This window comes from Alligator mississippiensis, chromosome 12, assembly GCF_030867095.1.
Source record: "Alligator mississippiensis isolate rAllMis1 chromosome 12, rAllMis1, whole genome shotgun sequence".
Lineage (NCBI taxonomy): Eukaryota > Metazoa > Chordata > Crocodylia > Alligatoridae > Alligator > Alligator mississippiensis.
This window is the reverse complement of record NC_081835.1, coordinates 58,763,614-58,785,675: the sequence shown is the minus strand read 5'-3', so window position 1 is coordinate 58,785,675 and position 22,062 is coordinate 58,763,614. Positions and strand designations below refer to the sequence as shown.

Below are 22,062 nucleotides of genomic sequence, written 5' to 3'. Positions count from 1 at the left end.
AACAGTGAGGAGAATGCGTGTCATTTTTAAAAAAATATCAGTGGGACTAAAGAAGTTCCTCTTCTACTGATGCACTGTTCTTTTTTCTCTTTTTCTCCTGTGTTCCTTCAATTTTTACATGAAGCTTTCTCTCAAGCTGGTAAGCACAATTATAACATGCATGTCCTGTATTTTAATCACAATTGTGTGCGTGCGCGTGTGTGTGTGTGCGCGTGTGCGTGCGGGTGTGTGTTTTATGTGCACTGTACCACCTACCACATGACTCTGAAATTAATTGTTAATTTTTTTTGTGTTTGCTTTGTTTGACATTTATCAGATAACTTTGAATACTCAGGTCTGGAGTCTAATCGAGGTGATCAGAATTCAATCTTTCTAATAAGCTGCTAATAAAAAATAACTCTAATTTATAGTTTAGTTTTATTTTATTTTTTTTTATAACCTAGGGCTATAAAAGTGTAGTAAAACCAACACCAAGCAGTTCTACTGCTGCATGATGGTTGCATTTAAAAATTAGAACAATTCAAAGAAGTCTGTGCTGTGCTTGTGCCTTTTCCTCTATAAAGGGCCAAAAGTCGAAGCTTTTTGTACAACTGCAACACTATTGCAAATTCTGTGTTTTCCATGTTCAGGTATTAATATTCATTGGGAGCCTACATTTTACAGCCCTACATAGTTCTCCCGACTAACTAATAATGCTATTAATTAAAGTTAAATAAACCTTAAACAAAAAGGTTACTGTAAATTTACAAATGATCATGCATATATGAGTCTTAAATCCCATCTTGGATTCAGCAGGAACGATACCTCGAAAAACGGTAAGAGAATACAACCCAGAGCTGGGAAGGGAAAAGGTGACAGCACGTATGAGAACACGTTTCGTAACGTGGTATTGTACACTTAAGACAGCATACCATTTGGATAGAGTTATATGTAGCTCAGGATGTGCCTAATAATTTGCTCTGGCTCCCTTGCCAAACCTGGCCCCGGCCACAAGAAGAATTCTGTTAAAATTACTTTGCTGAGTGACTGCAGGCCAATGTGCCAGAGACGCCAAGGGCTGGCTGAAGTTTTAGGAAACCTAAAGAATTTGTAGTAGCTCCGTGGGGATGTCTGTTTGGAAGCTTTCTTGTTGGTGGTCAGTGAGGGTCTCTGAGCTTATTTTGCTTCATTATTCTTGGAGCCCTTGTTCTTTACCAGTTCTCTCCTGACTCAGATGGATGTCATCTGTCAGGATGTAAGACTCAGTGATAGCTTCCTCTTAGAGGAACACCTGTGCCCCACAGGCTATTTTGAGCATTTGTGATGCCCCTCCATGGAGATGCAAGCCCTTCTGCTGCACTCATGTGGCCCAACAACCTACTCAGGCAGCCTGAGTGGACATTACCTTTCCACTTGCAACCCAGATCTAAGCTTCAGACTCATGCTAAGCCTGAGGAGCAGCGGCACAGAAAACCCTAGGGTACTTGCAAAACCCAGCTGTTCTTGGCTGTCTCCAAGCCACAGGCCTGGCAGTCAGTAATACTTATGCAGAGTCCTTCCATTCATCCTAGTTGCTAGAATGCAGCTACTGCATCAGGTTCATGAAGCAGTGAATCCCCAGAGATGGTGGAGGTGAAGTGCTGCCCCCTCCACCAAGTTTCACAAACCTGTAGGACATAAGATGCATGAGAGATGAGAGCCATGTGTGTCTGAGATTGTCTGGGGTGGCAAGTATGCCTGGCAACATCTAGCTTCCCTCCCCTGGGCATGGTCTGCTCCAGCTGTTCCAGCAGCTAACGTCCTACACAAAAACAGTTTATGTCGGGGTGGGTAAAATGTGGCCCAGGGGCCAGATGCGGCCTGCCAGGCCATTCTATCTGGCCTGCGGGGCCCCTAAATTTTAGAAAATTAGTATTTATCTGCTCCTGACTGCCTGTCATGCAGCCCTCGATGGCTTGCCAAAACTCAGTAAGTGGCCCTCCACCCAAAATAATTGCCTGCCCCTGGTTTATGTCCTCTCTGCATGAGAGGACACTCCAAAGGCTCATTCACCCGAAAGTTCGGTCCGGAGAGGAGCACCTTTTATATACTCTTTTATCCTGGGGCTATGGTTTATGTGTTATCTGCAGGCAAACGAATTGAGGCTGATAGGCCCAGCCCTTCATTATTTCCATGAATAATGCAGACAACAGTAGCACAGTTCCTCTGCTTCGTCTCACAAGCAGCACCCCAGAAATACAGACAGTCTGCGTTAACTCAAGACAGGTCTCTGGTAGTGTAAAATGTACTCAGCATGTGCCAGGAGAGGCTTTTGATTGGACCACTTTAAGGGCAGAAGCTGCATCCTCCTTTTGGAGGCATGGGGTGAACTTAGTAAGATTGTCTTTTGAGTCTCAGGCGTGTGGTTCTATACAGCGTTAATGCGCTGGTCTGCAGTATTGTCTGCTTTGCTGGTACACGCTATGCTGGTATCCCCACCACTTGTAGTGCAGGCCAAAGTTTCTGAATGACAGCAGTTTCAGTAGTTTAAAAAAGGATTTCTGGTCTGTCATTTGTTTTTGCAACTTTCAAATAAGAACTTCCTGGGAGGAATCCGTGCCTGTATCATCTGGTGGACACGTAAAAGTAGACTTGTAGCTTTCCTGTAACTACGTATCCCTCCTGTTCACTAAACCATTTGCAGTCCTTCAGCCTGACCACGATACGTACCATTTAATGGCCTGTCCACAAAATATTGAAATTGCTGTGGCAGGGGGGAGATGCCCCATTATGGTGGGCCTCTACTCCCCCATACATGGTCTGTCTAACAAATGGCACATTTTATAGATTAAAAAGATGGGAGGAAACTCCCCAGGTGTGTCCTTTTGCATTTGTAAAATCCCCTGTGTACATTTTTGTTTGAGAATTTGGACATGGTTCTCTTAAACTGAAGCTGGTTAGTTAATGCTGAGATGTTTTCAGCATCACTTACCATAGCCTATGCTCTCATCTCCTCACCAGCAAAAGAAGAGACTGCAGTAAAAAAGACAGTAAAGACTTGGGGACTTAGGGCAAAATTCTGTTGCCCTTTGTGCATCTAAATGGCAGATGTCTAACTATCTGCCTGGCCATCTTTGGCCCCTGCTTTCTGCTTTGTATAAATAAGCCTGTGTGTGTGGAGTTAACATGTGCAGTAGGCCTTTGTGTTGGCTGCATGTGTACATGGCTTTGTACACACATCTATAGCCCAGGTACTCATGTAGCTGAGTATACTACCTGGAAAAAAAGATGGTGGGTGTGGAGGAGAAGTGGGTCTGTGGCTGCCTAGGTGAGTGCCCTAGCTGCTTAGCTATTTGGGAAGGGATCCCTTCCTCCTATTGAAACTAGCACCTGCTACTTGTGGGTTTTTGAGACTTAAGTAGCTGTGTGTGTACGGAACCTATTGTATTGATTGAACATGTACATGTGTGCATATGTGTCCACACTATAGAGGAGTAGAATCACTCCTGCCCATAATGGCTAAAAAGCTGCCATTTAAATACACAGAGGGAAATAGAGTTCTATCTTGACTGTACATATGTTCTATCTGCTGCATAAACCCATGCTGGTCAGGAAGGGGAATAGCATTTTAACAGTAGATATGGGTATTTTATTTTGAGTAGAATTGGGATCCGATATTCCCCTCTTCCTCTGGTTTAAATATGCAACTAGCAATATTACTCTTGGTTTAAACTAGTATACATGAGAAGAGAACTGGATTCTGTGTAGTTGAAGGGCAGATGACTCATGGTGCATTGATCCCGAGTCACTGGAGAGCCTGCTTATAAAGTGTATACTTATAAATGGCATATCCCAAAGGTAATATTTCTGTAGCGTGAGCGAGTGTCAGAGGGTCCTACTATTAGAGAGTGCTTCTAAGGAAGTAGGAAATGATTTACCCTCTCTTTCAAGGGTACTGCACCTGGACCTGCACCAACAGTTTCTGTGCTGCCTGAGCAAGTTGTGTCCTGGTTTGTGTGGTGTAGGTCCCTAATTTAAATTTGCATGGGAGAGATGCATTCCCAACACGGGAGTAAAAGCCAGTACATGCTTCCAGTAGGGATGACATCTGCAGCACAGCAGGGGAAGGCAGGAAAGATCAGGCTTCCCATGAGAGAGGAACTCTGCAAGATAAAATCAAGTGTGTCATATCAGGATGGCAACAGATTCTCCACTTCAGCCTCAGGCTCTGACATGTCACAGTCAGCAGTCTTTTGTTGTCCATTTCTTATGGCAATAGGGCATTGCACTGAGATGGTTTTCAAGTATTCAGGACCTAAACCATTCATAGCTTTAGAGATGTAAAGATAAAGCATGACAGTGCTTCAAACCATGGTGGTTTTGCACAGATTTTCCAGACGGCTGTTTTCAAACTGGAATTTTGAGGGATTTACTTGAATTTTTCAGGCTCTCACTCGTCTTTGTTTTTCCCCCTCACCGTGCAACGTGCAGGGTGCAGGACCAGAGGACTTCAGCAATCTCCCACCTGAACAAAGAAGAAAGAAACTCCAGCAAAAGGTTGATGAACTAAACAAAGACATTCAGAAAGAGATGGATCAAAGGTAGGCTGAGCTACCGTACCAGGAGAACTTAAAGAAGGCCTTTCTTGTAGGAGAATGGTAGAGTCTGAAATACAATAGAAAGTTGTTGCTTTTCGAAACAAGAGAGAGGAACAAAGTTGTGACCTGTGAGTGAGCACCCATTGGAGGGGGTGCTGTAGGAATGGCAGAGATGACTAAAAGCATGTTGGGCGTGAATTCAAGTATCTAGGGCAGGGATGCTAGTTATATTATCATTCCACCCTCCCACCTTATAATGCCATCCAGCATTGAAATGCAGGAATATGAAGGCTCCAGTACAAGAACCTCAATAGTCAGCAGAGCTAATGGTGCTCCTGACCATTTTTCCTTTGTTCTGGCATTGATGTGCCAGGCCTTTGAAGGGGAACATATGTGCAGTTATTTGGGGCCAAGTAGGTGTGTCACAGAGTGTTTGGATTTACCTCTGGGAATGAATCAGCCCAACCTTTGCTGCTTTTTAATAAACAGTTTGGTATTTTAATATAAGGTCCCTCTGTGCTCAGCTCCCGCCATGTCTTTCAGGACTACCAAACCTATAGACTTTTCAGCGTTGAGGTAATGGCAATTTGTAAATGTTTCAAAGCAACCTTGGACGTGTTCTGTCTTCTGGGGGATCCTAATAACAGGGGCTTTTATCAGCAAGGCAATGTTTACCAAAGTACTTGGTTAATCACCCATTTTAGTTTTAAAACACTGTGTTCTGCTTCTGTCTATTTTCTGGAAGCAGAACACCTTAATGATTTTTGCACCTTTGTACATTTGTTTTTTAGGAGACTAAGTTTTATAAGAAGCAAGCCTTTTAAGTGACTCAGCTTGTATGGGTTCTGGCTGTTTATAGTTGCAGCTCCTAGTTCTCATTCTGTGAATGCTTTATAAAAAAAAAAATAAAAAAAAATTGGTGCATCCCACACTTGCAAGAAACAGGAAAGCTTAGCTATCATCTAATGATATTTCAAGGCTAGGACTTTGGTAATATTAGGAAGAGGTGAGGGCTTGCATTTTTATCAAAGTCCTTTTTATGTTTGCCAAACAAAATTTAAGAAGGCATTTAATTTTGGTCTCAGTACCCACAAATCAAACAGCAGCTTTTTGTTATAAGCAACATGAGGATAATTCCCTATTAGAAATGAGAAAAAAATAAGAAACGATGTAACTATACCTACAGATAGTTACATTATTTGTTTTGCCTGTTGTCTTGATATTGTAGTATTTGTCCTTGCATAATTTCCCTTTCACCTCATTTTTTAATTGATTTTTTATTTGAATTAAATAATGGTTATCCATGAAATTAGAGCAGACTTGCATTAGGTCAGTATGGTATTTCAGAGATAAGATTGCTGAACGAAGCACTAGCAGGAACAGTCAGAAAAGCAGAGTGAATAAGAATCCATGACTCGTGTGTTTGCAATAATGTCCCTTAATGCTGCAGCCACAAAAACGTCTCTACTTCCTTGCCACCCACTCCTTTTCCTGGGTTCTCCCTACACAAAACAAAGTATGCACAGGGCTGCAATTGTCATGGGTTTTGTGGGAATCTCTCACATAAAGAGAACATTAACTCAGATCGTGGGACTCAAGTTAACCTTTTTACTCCAAGTAATGCCTGGAGAAATGCTGAATTGTCATGCCAGGAAGATGAGACGTCAGTTCATTAAGTCACCCCATTTCCAAGCCAGAAAATGTTTTCTTGTCCTGTAGATAAAATCGCTTAACACTTGACCTCAACCTGCCTCATGTCAAGTTCAGCGCATTGCCACGAATGATGGCTCTGCAAGACATGCCTTCTGGCTGGGCACAGGAAAGCATGAAGCACATTAATGTAGACCTGAGGTACCAGCTTCCAAGATGGCAATTGGCATCTATCTTGAGCTGAAATATAGCCCCAAAGACTGTCTCAGAAATGCTGCATAACTTCACAGGAGGCAGCATCGCTTCATGTGGCCTGACGTCCATCTGTTGCTACACTGTGACAAATACAAACCATCTGGCTATAATTTCATTCTAAACAGTGTAAAATAAATATACGTTGTGGGTGATTTATGTTTCATATGCTTAAGGCAAGCAAAATGCAAGAGACAGGGCAAGAGTTTCTGGTTAGTGCTTCATTCTGCACCAAGATTTCCAAGCCTCTGGCTCACATTCTGAGCTGACATTCAGTCCAGGATGGGGACACCATTTAGTAGGTGCAAAAAGCTGGGAAGATATTTCTCTGGAGAGTTCAAGTGTTGTTCTTCAGATCAATGCTGAGCTGTAGAGACCTCAGCCAGATCTTTTTTTTTACCAAGGTTAATTAAGTGGAAATCCTAATATTAAGTAATAGAAAACTTTTCTGAGTCAAAGCCAAACTCACACCTCAAATCTCTCCTCCCAAAGGCCAGTCATGCTGCCACCCAAGAATTCTACTCCAAGAATTTGGCCACTTTTCCTCTGGTTATAAAGGATGAGATATTCAGAGTCACCTAGGGGATTTGGATACTAATCTTGCCCCATATTGTATATTCTGTGGCCTTTCTTTGTCCACTCTTACCAATGATTTGCTTGTAGAGCTGATTATACAACTGTTATGCATATGGAGTAGGGTCCTGTAAGGCACCTCTGTGGTGCCATCAGGGTGGAGAATATGGCTTACACACACAACACACTGTCCCACTTATCAGTGTCTTATGGTGCAGTGACTGTCGGTAAAGATTGTCCAGGGGAGACAGTGCCCGGTAATTCATGAACTCTGTGTACAGACAACTTCTGTGCTGTCCAGAGGAGACCTCTAATTTGGAAATGGGTTAGCCTGAACAGAACAAAGTCCTTGCATAGTGGTTACTACTCTACACTTGATACAGCTGGGAGCCCTGTCTCAGAGTAACCTGCTTTAAATTTTTGTCATCAGGTTCAGACAGAAGGGTGGCACCCAACTGCTGCCAAAATCACCTTTGTTGTTTTTGCCTCTCTTCCTTGCAGAGATGCCTTAACAAAAATGAAAGACGTCTATATCAAGAACCCACAGATGGGAGACCCAGCCAGTGTGGATCACAGATTAGCCGAACTGGGACAAAACATGGAAAAGTTACGATTAGAGGTCCAGAAATTTGAGGTATAGAAGGGTTTTGGGGGCTAATGAACTCCTGTGATGGAAGCCTCTAATTCAGTGACTCCCAAACTTTGCCTCAGTGTGACCCCATTTATAACCCCATTTCCTCAGCATGGTCCCTCATACTCAACTTGCAGCCCCCTGCCCTCCCAGTGGCGCCCTAGCCCTGGCTTCTGCCTGCAGGAGATGGTGGCTGCTGCAACCAGAGCCTCGCTCTCCCTCTTCTTCCCCCATTGTGGGTGGCACAGCTGGAGCAGAGCTTGTGATGGGTGCTGGGCAGGATGTGGGCTGCCTGCTGCAGGCTCAGGGCTCCCCACCCTGCTGCCCTCCCCCAAGGGGCTCTGCAGCCCAGCAGATGGGACTTGGCACGAGAGAGCGCCATATGACACTGGTCACTGAGTTGAGGTGCTCCCTGCCTCCCCGGCAGCAGTGGGGAGCACAACTCCATGCTGCTGCTACTGTGCCTCACGTTGGTGGCCATGGTGGCACGGTGCTACCTCCCGCACCAGGTCTTGCTCATGGGTTCAGAGGCGGCTCCTGCCCAGAGCTGGTCTGGCCCCGCTGCAGCTCCATGACTCGCTGTAGGCACAGAAATCTCAGGGGACCTGTGCCCCCCTGCCCTCCTCCATTGCCTGTGCCCTCCCCACTCTCCCAGTGTGTTGGCTGTGCCCCTTGCCCTCACAGACGTAGCTGCTTGGCTTACATGTGGTGCCCCCTGCCCCGATCGCCCTCCCCTGCTCCCCACCCAGCTGCAAGAAGCCCCTTGCAGGCTGGAACTCTGCCAGCTTGCAAGGGGAAACCTGTATTTTCTTGTGTTTTTGTCTGGAAAACCCAGAACCCTGTTTATTGTGACCCTATTTGCTATTACGACCCCATTTGGGTCGTGGCCTGCAGTTTGGGAATTGCTGCTCCTATTAATTAGTTCTGGTTCAGTAAGCACTTAAGTACTTGTTTACCATTAAAGTGAATGCATTTAAAGTTAATCAATGCTTAGTATTTTTGCTGAATTGGGGCCTTTTCACAATAATACATCCTGGCTCCTTCATTTGTGTGGCTGGCCAGCAAACTTGGTCTATATTTTTCACAAAAAAGGATGATAAGTAGCAGAAGGAAGGATACCCTTTTCAGTGCTCTGCACTCTTCCATTTGCAGCAGAATGCCTCTCAGGTACCAAGCGAATTCCACTTCCATCCTTTCACAGCCAAAGTTTCATCTTCGCAGTACCATATCTGCTGATGTTATTAAACTGGTGTGCACTAAGGAGTGCACTCTCCACCCAGCCCCTATTCAGACCTTATGAGAATCCAAAGCAGGATGAAGGAAAAAAATCAATTAAAACACATTATTGCCCAAAGAAACTGCTTTGGAAAGTGTGATGAGGATCAATGGAGAGGCTATCTGTATGTCTAATAGCTGGACAGAAGCCATGAGATGAAGCACATTTTAAGGAACAGTCTGCTGTTAACAGAAAGCATTTAAAAGATACAAAGGCTCTCGATGGAATAATTGAACCCATTATCAATGCAAGCCATTGTAATTACACCAGAAGAATTATAGGGATGGGGAAGGATTACATTCCACACTCTGGCTATGTCCATTTATGTCTACAGTGTAATTTTGGATCCTTTTTATATTTGCTTTGTTCTCTACTGCTTGCAGTATCTCTTTGGAAGTTAGGAGCTTTTGCTTTCCTCCCAGCTACAGCCTTTTCCCACTTGACATTCATGGATTTTTTTTCCTCTAACGTTGATGAAATCCCCATGTTCCTTTTTCCTTACCTCATTGTTCCTAGACTAGCAGCATTTCAGTGCAGCTGTAGTAAACTACTGTTTCTGAGCCTGTAGGGACAGCTCACACTGTTTTCAATCAGCTTGTACACTTTTTTGGCAACACTGATATTTTTAAAAGTATGCTTAGAATGCAGCATCTGTATCCCCTCATCCCTGCTGACAGCAGCTTGAAGTGAAGTTCAAGTGCTTTTACAGTAGATGATTGTTTGCCTTTATTACAGCAGTGTGAGCATAAAGTATAACACCAAAGAGCCACACAATGCCCCTTGGCTATCTGGAGTGTTCAAGAGACACGTGAAACCTGCTGCTTTCTTTTTGCAGGGCTGGCTGGCTGAGGTGGAGGGCAGGCTCCCCATGCGGACTGAGCAGACCCGACGACAGAGCGGATTGTATGAAACCCAGAATACCTCGGCTGTCAACAATTGTGCCCAGGACCGGGAGAGGTACAGTATCTGTACAGAGCTGTCCTGTTCAGTGTGCTAGTTTCTGTTACACCTTCATTTCATTACAAGTACCAGCAGACATTTAAGTGCTGCATGAAACAAGGCTAATCCATAGCCAGACAGCAAGCTGCTGCTCTTTAGGAAAACAGTAATTTCCGTACTTTGATACAAAATCATTGTAATTTGCCACAGCAGAAAATAGAAGAATGAATGTTTTCCAGGAATTTCCCCTTCACACTGGAAGCAGCCAATGATACCAGCACATACTGCAGCTGCATGCTTGGTCTTGACTGTTCTGCAGCTGCGTGTTTCCTTGTCAAACTGCTCCTAAGACTGGTTGCTATAGTTGCTGTATATTTTCCTTTCTTGAGCAGCCCAGATGGCAGTTACACAGAGGATCAGAGTCAGGAGAGTGAGATGAAGGTGCCGGCTACGGATTTTGATGATGAATTTGATGATGAAGAACCACTTCCTACCATAGGAACGTGCAAAGCACTCTATACATTTGAAGGTATTGCTAACCCTCCACATCTATGTCACTTAGTGCTGATGTGTTATTTATTTTAGGGCTGTCAGTTAATTGAAGTTAACTTGCACGATTAATGCAAAACAAATTAACGTTTGTTTTTTTAATTGTGTTAATTGTGCACGTTGTTTTGACCAGTGGAGAGGACCAGCTCTGGATCAGCCAGAACCCGTGTGCACAGCCCCGATTGGCCTGCCCTGTGCCTGCTCCAGATTTGCCAGCCCACACTGAGCAGTGGCAGTGGCTGTGCAGAAGCTTCTACTCTGCACGAGGGTAAAGTGACCCCTCTCCTTCACCACTACTGGGCCTTACTTGCTGCAGCTGCCTGGGCTGTCCTGTGGCTCCTGTCCGCTGCTGTCACCGCTGCTTCCTGGCTACACAGCAGGTCAGCAGTCGCAGTGCAGAGGAGCTGCAGGGCAGCCTGGGTGTGGGCTCCAGGCAGCTGTAGCAAGAAGGGCCCAGCAGTGGTGAGGGGAAGGAGCTGCTTTTCCTCCGCACTGAGCAGCAGCTTCTGCCTGGCTGCTGTCACTGCTGCTGCTCAGCGTGGGCAGGTGAGTTTGGAGCAGGCGTGGGGCAGGCCAGGGTCGGGGTTGTTCGCACAGGTTCCAGCTGGTCTGCTCTGGCTGGGGTGAGTCTGGAGTGGGTGCAGGGTGGGCCGAGGTCAGGGCTGGGGCTGTGCGCTCTTGGTGGAGGAGCCTCAGGGCGCACGGGCTCCAGGTTGTTGGGTGGGGCAGGTGCTGACCATTGTTTAACTGTGCAATTAAAATTGTGATTAATCGCACCTATTTTTTTAATCTCGCAATTAATTGCGATTCATTTTTTTTAAAGTTTGTCAACCCTATTTATAATGAAAAGTAACAGTGAAACAACTCCCCTTCACTGTGCTTGGTGTAGTTCACACAGTCCCTTTCCCTGAAGAGCTTGATTGGATAAGACAAGCAACAAGTGAGAGGAAGGAGCTCAAGTACAGGGTGGCTGGACCCGATGATCTTGTAAGGTCCCTTCCAGCCCCAACATCTATGAATCATTATCTCCACTCTCCAAATGAGCCGAGGCACAGAGATATAAAATGTTTTGCCCAAGGTTACAGGGGGAATGAATGCAAAAGCAGGAATTAAGTACAGACCTCTTGTGTCCTGTGTGCATGTACAATAGCAGAGAGAGGACCAGATTTGTTTTCCACTTCATATACTTTGTTCTCTAAGGGCCAGATGCTACATTCATGCAAATCCGTTATAACTTTCCTGTTGACTTTAATGGGTGCAAAGTGTGGCCCAGAACATCTCCCTGTTGTTTGCAAGGCAAGCATGCAGTTGGTTGGAAAAATCTGTATCAAATGAACTGTTTAAAATTTCCCCATAAGGAATATTTTTATGTCAGGATTATATGAGGCACAGGTACTTCACTGAGCTATAGAACAGATGAACAGATAGATCTTCGCCTTGCTGCCATGCAGTGAATTGTAAATATACTCTGTCTATTGTAAACAGACACCCTGGTCTTTGGTAACTGCATCTCAGCAACATAACAGTAAAAGCTGAATATTGACTTAAGATGGTCAGTAGAACCCAAGCTCATGATACGTTACTGTCTTCTTCCTGGAATTTTCCACTGCAGGTCTGATGTCAGTGCTGCACCCATCCAGGTCTTTGAATACATGCCCTAGCCTCCAGAGTCCATGCTGCTTGTGATTAAAGGACATTGTTTCAGTATATTTACTGAGTTTCCCCCTGGGTTCCCATGGTTGTCTGTGTGGGCTACGTTGGGTAGGAAACTTAAACTGCTGTTCTCTGTATTTCAGGTCAGAATGAAGGAACAATTTCAGTAACAGAAGGAGAAATGCTCTATGTAATAGAGGAAGACAAAGGTGATGGATGGACCCGAATCCGGAGGAATGAAGATGAGGAGGGTTATGTCCCCACGTCATATGTCGAAGTCTATTTGGACAAAAATGCCAAAGGTGCTATGACTTACATTTAATACTGTTTTAATTACTTTGCTTGCTTTCACAGGGACATTCCTCCCTGAAATGGCTCGGTGTTGCAGACCGGACCTTTTTAAGGACTGGACAATGCCACAAAGTGCATTATTTCATACACTTGCATAATGGACTTGTATGACGTTATGTACTGTAAAAACTTGACTTTGCTTGGTCAGATAAGAAGATGCTGAGTGGTTAAACTGTTAAAATTTGGGGGAAGACCTGACTGTTAGCCTGAGACTACTAACTGCCAACACACAGCCCAACTTAACATGGGTCAGATAAGGCCATTCTTAACACCTGTGTGTGTCTTCACTAGATAGTCACTGGATATTTCCTAGCTACATTTCAGCCATAGTTGGAAATGAAGTATTTCTTTCAGATTGACTGTGTGAAATGGTATACACAAAATAATTAGTGCTTTTTATCTTTGAATGTGGCAGCTTTTTGGAACCTAACCTATTCTGTAGGCCCTTTTAAATAGAGACAGGGGCCACCCTTTAGTTTCTACAGTAGGAGAAAGTAAATCTAACCACCATGGAGCCATGAAGTTACCCTGTCACCCTTGGTAAATCAGTGAAGTGGTGGCATTTGAAGAGAATCAGGAAGTCCTCTTTTGGACATGTATGTTTTTTTAACTGAGATGCAGGTAGCTACTTCCTCTTCTGCTAACGTACATGTAAGCAGTGAGGTGCTTCTGAGCCCATATTCACGATTCTTGTTCCTCAGTTTCCTTTATCACTATTTACAGCTGATGACAGCCCTGCTGCCTAAGTGGAAAAAGTGCATACAAAATCATGGTTAGTGTACAGGTGTGATGCTCTGTCCAAGTAGCCAGGAACTGCCAGGATAACTGAGACATCAGAGGTGACAGCCCTGTGTGAGTGCCACTACTTTAGATCAGGAAGGTTCTGAAGTTCCCTGTTAGATAGTGGCTTTTTCAGTCATTAATTCTGCAAGATACCTTTGAAAAGCTTAAGTGTATCCTCTTTGTGAAACAAGCCTTTCTGTCCATTGTAAAGCAGTAATGTTTAGGCTGGACTGTAGGCAACAGATAGAAGGTCTTTCTGCAGACAAAGACCACACAACTCGATACGCTCACGTTGCCTTGATTCAGTATTAACGGATACCAGGCCCTGTCCTCCTGAGATGAAATACGGATTGTGGGTTTATCTTGACCTAATCCAGAGGGGTTCTGCTAGTGTTGACAATGGTAGGGTGAGTTGAAACCCTTCCTTCAAGAGTCAGTGTAGGAAGTGCAGCATCCTTTACCTGCCCTGGTAAAGTAGTAGGAAAGTTGACTCTCAGTGCAGCCTCCACATTACACGCAGATGCAGAGAGCTTAGAATCCGTTCTCATTCTAGTGCTCTCCGGTGTGGAGATTGACTACAAGTCTTGCCTCCCCTGTTGATGATGGCATTTGCAAGCTCAGGCTTTGCTGTTGTTTTGCAAAATGCTTTATCCTTCTTTGACCCCCATGGGGACTGCACTGAAGGGCCAGTAGAAATCAATATGTTAGAATGGGGGGGGGAACCTGTGACAGGTGCCACAGATGGCCTGGGCAGCTTTTGTGTGTGGCATGCAGCGGACTGGGGAGGGAGTTGGCAGCACAGTGGCAACAGGGCAGGAAGCAGAAGGAAGAGCAGCAGATTGGGCAGGAAGCAGAAAGCAGAGCAGCAAACTGGGCAGGGGAAAGCGACCAAATTGGTGCTCAGAGAGGGTGTGGGGCTAACGTTTGGCACATCTGCCAAAACGTTGGCTCCCACTGGGCTAAAACACTTTTAAAAACCCGCCCCCAAACAGCAAGCATGACTCCTTTGCCCTTGGATGTACGTCAGGTATCACGTCCCTGGAGCATTTTGTCAGGGTAATTGCTTATGAGCCCAGCAGCCAAGTGGATGGAATATGCAGCAGTGCATGCCAGTCTGACAGGGCAGGGAGAAATCCTAATAGTAGGAAAAGCAAGAAAATCCAGAATAAAGGCTGCCCCTTTTCTGTAGCTCATTGCAGACTGTGAGGATATTGCAGGAGCCTTTCAATCCAAACACAAGATTTGGCATCAAGCAAAGCACTTAATACACTGAGGTTATTATGCAAATTATGATAATAACAAGATTGCTGCATCATCTTACAAATCATGTGCACTGCATTACGAGTGGGCTGTTGACACAGCTGCAGTCATTTCTGTCCCAGCATTTGTTCATTTGCTTGCCCCTAATGTTTTAATTTTCCTCCTTTTTTTTTTTTAAATCCCCTTTGAGGGTCGTTTTAAAGAGCCATATACATGCCATTTCAGGAAATATGGTAACAACCCAGTGAAAAGTCAAGTAAAATATACAAGAGCCACAATATTCAGAAAATATTAATGAACTCGTTTCCTTCATTTTCTTAAAATCTAAAGTGGAACCCCTCATAAAATTGCTCTTAAGACATCAGTGTGAGGGGTTTGAAGGATCTGCCTTTGGGTTCATAAGGTAAGCCTTGTGGTCAGTGGCCACTGAAGACAGGTTAAAGTGGAAAATGTAAGTCCTTCCTTCTACTTTGAATAAGCTGCCAGAATCTACTACTATATTCTGCAGGGAGACTGGATAAAACACCCCACTCCTTTAAATATTAGTTAAAACAAAATTGGGTTGAATTCAGCCAAACTCTGGATAAATTCATTACTCTAGGAGAGCAGGTGCCAGGGAAAGGCCTTGTTCAATGACGCTGAAGCTGGGTCTGCACTGCAGTGAGAGGGATGCTGGCAGGACATGTAGGCATACCGAAGCTAGTTCTATTTAGCAGTGAGGCCACTATGGCACAGGCTGTATGAGCTCACTTGGGACCGGGTACTTTATCAGGTAACTGAAGCCCATGATGCACCGGCTTCTGTGCTGCTGCTGCTCTGACTATATTCAGGTAGGCCCAAATAGGACATGCCAGTTGCAATCTCTCTTCTGACCACATTACAGACAGGAAATACTCATGAGAGCAGGGGCCCCTCAGTAAGCTTAGAACGGTACGCCAGCGAACAAAGGTGTTAGCAAGCCCTTTCTCAAAAAGAGCAGTTCATGTTCATCTTGTCTTGCTTTCTTTTCTTCCAGATGTGTCCCAAATCACTTCAGAAAATCTCTGAGTAGGTTTGCATAGGCTTGTTCACCTTTTGTTCTACTGATTTGCTGCTATGGTTATTTTAAGAGGTGCATTTCAGAAGGTTTTCTTTAGAAGAGATGAAAGCACATACCACATCCCTGTCAATGAGAGACATTCTGTTAGGTACAGTTGATTCAGCTGCTGAACATCTGAAACTTCCATTAATGCTAGATATTTGCGTGTGCAAACTAAGAATTGAAGATGTTGGATATTAATCTGCATGTTTCAGGGTTTATGCTGTTGGGGATCAGGAAGAAAATTCTTCTATGGGCAGGTTATCCGACAGCAACCTGCTGCAGGGTTTCTTATACTTTCCTCTTATGCATCTGGTACTGACAATTGTTGGATTCTGGACTAGTTGGACTTTGGGTTCAGTCCAGTCTGGTCTGGCAATGTGTAAATGACTATATTACCTCGTAGTCGCCTTAGGAACAAAACTGTCTTTCAGTGATTACCACTGTGAAATCAAGATTGATGTTCAAAAGTTACATAAAATAACCTTCTTTCTATTAGACCAACTTCCTGCCCACTTCTCCCAACAAAGATGCCATGTCCAGGAGAAATATTGGCCGTTTGGGTGATGGGGAATAAACAGAGCCTGTTTGTGAGGTTTTATTTTTTGGAACAAATGTTGGAGCCACAGGCAGATTAGCATTTTGGTCCCTTTGTTTCTGTGGGCTCTGTACCCGTCACTGCATACAAATACGTCTCTGTGGACAGCCCGGTGATTCTAGCGGCTTTGTGGCTCTGCTTTTTATTTGCCATAACCATCATCTAGATTCTTGATGACTTCTTTTTTTTTAACCATGCTGATGCACTTTTTTATCTTAGGATAGATACGTGATTATTTAACGCTTGCCAAAATATTTAGGAGACAATAATTATAAACTGGATTATGGCAGTTTTTTTAATTCCTTTTGTTAAATGCATCTCTATAGTGCTCCTCCTGAAAAGAATAATTTGTATATAGTGTAACTTAAAAACTAAAGTGACTTGAATTTTGATTGTTTTTATCTTTTTTTTGTTTTTTATATATATATTATGGTTTTATTGGCTGTTCTTCTGCCTAACCGAAATTTTGTTTTGATAATCATTGAACAAGATGTGACCCTGTTACATTGATAAAACTTTTTGTTTCCCAGCTGTCTGCCTCTGCCAGAACTTTAATAGAACTTCCACTCTTCGTTAAAAGTTTGTAAAATATGGCCAGCGTGATTTGTTCCTCTCCTATTCTTATTCTTTAAAGAAAGCACATCTGTTGGGTCTCTCCTCATAGCTAGCTGTATTCCCAACTCTTCCTCTAATAAACATTATATTTTCTCATTCTTGTGGGGTTTTTTTTTTAGTGATTATTCACATAAGTTGATTCACTTTACTGACACAGAACAAGTGGGATAAACTTTCCCTTTATCTGCTGCCCACTCAGAAAAGCACATGCATACCAGAAAGGATGTTGTGTTGCCCTTTCTAGAAAATTGCTGTCACTGCACTTCTGTTAAAATGTTACCCCTCTCTCTCCTCTTTTCCCCTTGTTCCGCCCCTTATTTAGAGACATGAGAGATGGGCTTGGACCAATATTTCAGATCCAAGCACACTCCCAAGTATGGGGTTTGGCTCTGAAATTCTTCATGGGCCCAACTATCTTGGAGAAAAACAAACCTCTGAAACTTTAGAGAAAGTCTAAAAGTTGGGCCTGAACCTTATGGGTACAAACATGTAGTGAACTATATTGTCGGAGGTTAGGAGGACAGGCATCTTTTCTGGACTTTCCATCAAGATGAAGGGTCTTCACTGTTTGTTAGACTGTCACCTTTCTTTGGATGCATGTAGTGCAACTACTGTAAGATGCCTTCTCCGTATATACATCTGTTTCGCCCACCGTCATTCTTCAGTGTTGTTCATCGTCTCTGGGGGCTACGATGTGAATTGGCATACCCACTGCTCCTCTGCCAGTACAAAAGCCAGTCATTTCCTTTGGTGTGAATGATGCAGACTCACACTGGCGGTGTTGAATTTTGCATCTTGCTTGGCCACCAGAGAGGAGCAGTGCCCATGGTGAAGCGTGTGACGGAGGATGGCGGGCAGGGTTGACCTGGGGCGTAATGACTTCGAAGTATGCTTTACGCTGGCTGACAGTGGAGACCAGGAAGGTTGTTCTGGCCAAAGGCAGTCCTTGAGTTAGAGCTGCTCCTGGCAGTTGTAGCCTGGTAGATGTCCTTGGTGCTGAGCTTCCCTTTTCATCCTTCCCCAGGCAATGCCACTCTTAGGCGAGCCCTTCCCCAACCTCTGTCTAATTCAAGTCTTTCTTTTTGTCTCTCTTATGTTTTAGATTCCTAAAGGTGTTTGTGCTGGTGCAGGAACCTCGGGGCGAGCTTGTCACAGAAGGAGAAACAAATGGTCTGTTTACCCTGCAGGCAGTTCACACACACCCACGAGAGCAGGCGCCTGGTCTGGTCTGGAGTTAGCACTTGAGACAAACTAAAGTCTAAATTCCATCCCAGCATTACTCAGCCGCTTGCTCTTTTTTATGGCATGCTACTTGTGGCTCAGACTAACTTATTGACTCTCCCCACTGTTCTGCCAGCTGGGCCCTGCCCTTCTGTAGAACATGCTCAGCCTTCCCCTCCTCACCACTGCTCCCTGCCCCTCGACCAGATGACAAACTGCTGGCTGCACTTTGATACAAAGAGTAACCAGAGAATCCCAGGCATGTGCCAGATGGTATTCTACCCTCCCCTGGCCCTCAGTCCATCTGAATGTATGCACCAGTCCATCAGCATTTCACACAGTGCCTTTGGTGCCACTCTTGCAGGTAGTCTTATCAGACAGCTAGGAAAGGATGAACATACACATGGAAAGCCAGCTACAGGAACCATGTTACAGCAGCCAGGCTGGGCTCTTGAGTCCAGCAGCTAAATTTAACACATCAGAAGATGGATTCCCCAGAGGAGTCACAAATGTTAACACACCATTTCACTTTTTAAAACGTGGCAGGTGCTTGCTCCCTCCACTTGTCCCCACTGACGTTGTTACATCCTGCCAGCCTAGATGCTCATGCACGTATGCTTGCTTTCCTGCTCGCTTCCTCATGTGTGCACGCACACACAAACACACACACAAACACACACACACACAGAGGCATTTGGGTTTGAAGCCCTGTTCCCCTGGCTACCAAGACCTCGTTTTCATTTTGTTTCAGCCAGCATGCTCGCCCTGCTGCCTTGCCTGCACCCACCTTCCAAAGGGTCGTGTCACTTTGCAGTCCGTTGTTAATCTCTTTGCAGTTTTTTTTACGCATTTCAGACCTGCCTTCTCCTTTTGCATGAGCTCCTGTGCACTCTCACGAAATGTGTTTGAATAGCAGAACTGTGGGGTCTGTTTGTTTTGGTTTTTTTTTTTAAACATAAAAGAAACTGTACTTCATGCCCTTCTCCCATCTCGCCACGGACTGGCTTTTGGCCCTGGAGCTTCAGGTGGGAATTTTGGCTCATCCACTGTCACGTATCAACCACTCTGTCGTCCTGTGCTCTTCATAAGAGGAGAAACAGCTTGATGGTGATGCTGTGCCTTGTCACTTCGCATAGTAGCAAGGAAGCCATGCTGTTTCCAAATGTCATGTGATCCGGAACTAAGCTGCCTAGACAGGGGTTTGATCACTTCCAAAAGCCTCTGCTCCAAAAATGTCTCTCTCATCCTTCCCTTCAAAGTCTTTACACTTGGATGCTGCAACGATCCCATACCTCCTCAAACCTTGTCTAACAGCAGCTAGTTTGGTAATAATTTGCCATGTCTTGTCTTATGAATCTGTTGCTTTGATTGATTGCATTATGAGGAAACCATTTGGGGGGTGCAGGACTAGGAATATCCAGTTCTCATGACATTTCTCTGGATCTTTTGCAAATGTATTAGAATTAGAGGTAACTTAAGATAGATGCCACCACAGTTAATGGCCCTGACATGAGACCTCTGAGCTTTGGTTTGCAGGCATATGTCATGTTGCAATGCTTTCTGCTGTTCTTGTGAGCAGAGTCTGTACTAAGATGCAGTAAGTGGAATCATGCTGTTTCTGTTCAGATTTGCTGAAATCTTTCCCACTCAAGAGGAAATCGTTAAGTTGCTGTTTAGGTTAAACGTTGTATTCTTGGCTTTGTGCTCTCTTTTCTTTTTTATTTCAAAATTTGACTTTTATATTCAATAGCACAGAGTCACTCATTTTTTACAGTTAATGCTATAGCTATTGCATTATCAAGCTTAACAACTACAAGCTTCCACAAGCAGAAAGACGACCAATTTCTTCAAATCTAATTAACATGGCCTAGGAGTCTGCACTGTCAGAGAAGCTGGTATAAACTCAGAAACACCTTCAGCCACAGTGTTATCCATCTGACGGGTCATGATCAGCTGAACTGCCATCCTTATCATTGTCGCTCCTGTTTGTTTAACTCTTTAGATGTGTATGTGCCTGGTAGCAGAGTAAGATCAAGTCGCTTGCTCTTGTGAGTCCATACACAGAGCAGTGATACATGTGTGCAGTGAGTCTGTGGCACAGGAAGATCATCCTATCCCTATCGGGGATCTAAATGGTTAAATAATCAGGAGTGCAAAAATTCTTAGCTGCGGTATTTATTCTTTTGTGCATCTGCTACACTGTTGAATCAGCAGTTAGAATTGGCTCATTTTCACTCTTTTTTGTGCCATCTGTAAAAATGAGAGAAAAGTTTGCTTTTATATATTTAATCTAGGTGGACAGTATATTATTGTCAGCCTCTGTGGAACATTTGAACCATCGCAATATCAGTGTTGCTACATAGCGCTTTAGAAGGAGCATTAGCTTTGGCCATGCCAACTGATTTTTCTTTGGAAGTGTTACCGGAAGACTCTCTATGGAGTTTTTATAAACTTGATGCCCATTTTCAGAAGCCCAGATTTGACAAGAAAACAAACTAGCACCAGTTGGATACCGTATCCTACACGGCTTGTTTCTATTGTGTTTATCCAGGGTAAGAAGTAGGTAATTGCAGTAGAATTTACTTTTAAAATAAAACTGAAATAGATTAAATGTGTGACTGGTTTATAAAAACTCTGCTTGAACTTACTAAGATCACACTGCAAATGTGATTGTACATGCTATAAAACAAAATCTCACCCACCCTTGTCCCCAGAAAAAGTCTCTCTAATGCCCTTTCTTAACATCTGTAAATAGAGAAGAAAAAAACATATTTACTGATACTGAAAAGTTGTGTTTAATGCCGAGTATTTTTCAAAAGTTCTTTTGGTCTAATGCATATCAGTGTTTTTTTTTTCTCCCTGCTTGAAGTGTCAAAAGACCTGAAAGAAGCCAAATTCTATTTTAACATGATGATGTTGAGCACTTTTTTTATTTGTACTTGTGTGTGTATGTGTGTCTGAGCACTGAACTCTAGATTTTGGTGGCATCTCAGTGTTGTGATTTCATTGCCAATGTAAAAGGTTCTGGTGTTGCCCATTCATTTCTGGAGACAGAATTCAGCCAAATAAAGTGCTTCCATTTGAAAGCGATTATGGACCGTGTAACAGTAAATGGAGAGTCACCTACATATTTAAATAAACCTTTAATTTCAGAAATATAATTTCATCGAACCCTCGTGATCCTGTAGGGTTACAAGCAAAGTGACCTGCTTGTTCCCACCAAAAAAAAAAAGCCTAGACTTGCTTGGCTTTTTACTGTGACATATTATTACCCATGGTTCTACAAGAGCACTTTTGCCAGCACCACAAATATTTTCAGATGGGAATTCAGCTGTGTGTTATGTCATGTTTTAGCTGGATTGCAGCTTGAAACCCCTATGAGTCCCTCTTATGCCTCAGCATTCCCGCTGAGCTGCTGGGTGTTTTTTGATTTCATATTTAAGTGTTAAAAAGTTTCAGCTGTCATCTGTTGTCATCCAAGGGATGTTGAAGGAACGTTTTTACCCATAGTACTTGACTTTTTGTATCATCCTGGAGTTTTCAGGCACCTTGGAGCATTTATTTGTGATGGTCATAGAAAGAAACTGGCCTAAAATGAACATTACCTAAACCTCTGACAAGTCATTTTGAGATGCTTATAATTTTATCAGTCTTTCCCTTTTTTAGTTGACATTTGATACCCTTCTTATCAGTCTTTTTTTGTGTGTCTGTGTGTGTGTGTGTGTGTGTTTTTTAAGCTTGAGCAGAAACAGTTCAGTCAAGGAGAGAAGAAAAGTGCAGTTATTCTGGTAGGAACAGTGTTTATATACATTTTTATATACATATAGCTACATACATATAACAGTAAAGTTAGAGCTTGAAATTTAACAAGCACCCGTTTCCTATGCCATCACTGTCTCCGTTGGTGGCCGGCTGAAAAATGTGCTTTGAATGTAAAGTCTAGTTTGTTATACAAAAAAATTAAAAATCTGCCACTTCACCAGTTGTACATGAAATACCCAGGCATTACCATCGTGGAATATAATATGTACTTTGTTTTTTGAAAGGCACAATGAAACAAAAAAAAGATCTTTTGTT

At 43.6% G+C, this 22,062-nt stretch overlaps 1 protein-coding gene across 12 annotated transcripts in view; it reads left to right on the top strand.

Moving 5' to 3' along the window:
* FNBP1 (formin binding protein 1) overlaps positions 1-21,075 on the top strand; it is a 136,984-nt gene extending 115,909 nt beyond the window's left edge. For 5 of the 12 annotated variants that reach the window (XM_019500992.2, XM_019500997.2, XM_059715620.1 and 2 more), the window contains 7 exons: positions 125-139; positions 4,450-4,559; positions 7,533-7,665; positions 9,774-9,895; positions 10,267-10,406; positions 12,223-12,381; positions 15,489-16,862. In XM_019500992.2, the coding sequence (XP_019356537.2) occupies positions 125-139; positions 4,450-4,559; positions 7,533-7,665; positions 9,774-9,895; positions 10,267-10,406; positions 12,223-12,381; positions 15,489-15,520 (711 nt within the window). In that variant the 3' untranslated portion in view covers positions 15,521-16,862. Of the gene's footprint in view, positions 1-124; positions 140-4,449; positions 4,560-7,532; positions 7,666-9,773; positions 9,896-10,266; positions 10,407-12,222; positions 12,382-15,488; positions 16,863-17,866 lie in introns of those variants that run through there. The other 7 variants (XM_019500998.2, XM_019500993.2, XM_019501002.2 and 4 more) reach the window with 4 other exon arrangements.
* Positions 21,076-22,062: the final 987 nt, after the last annotated feature.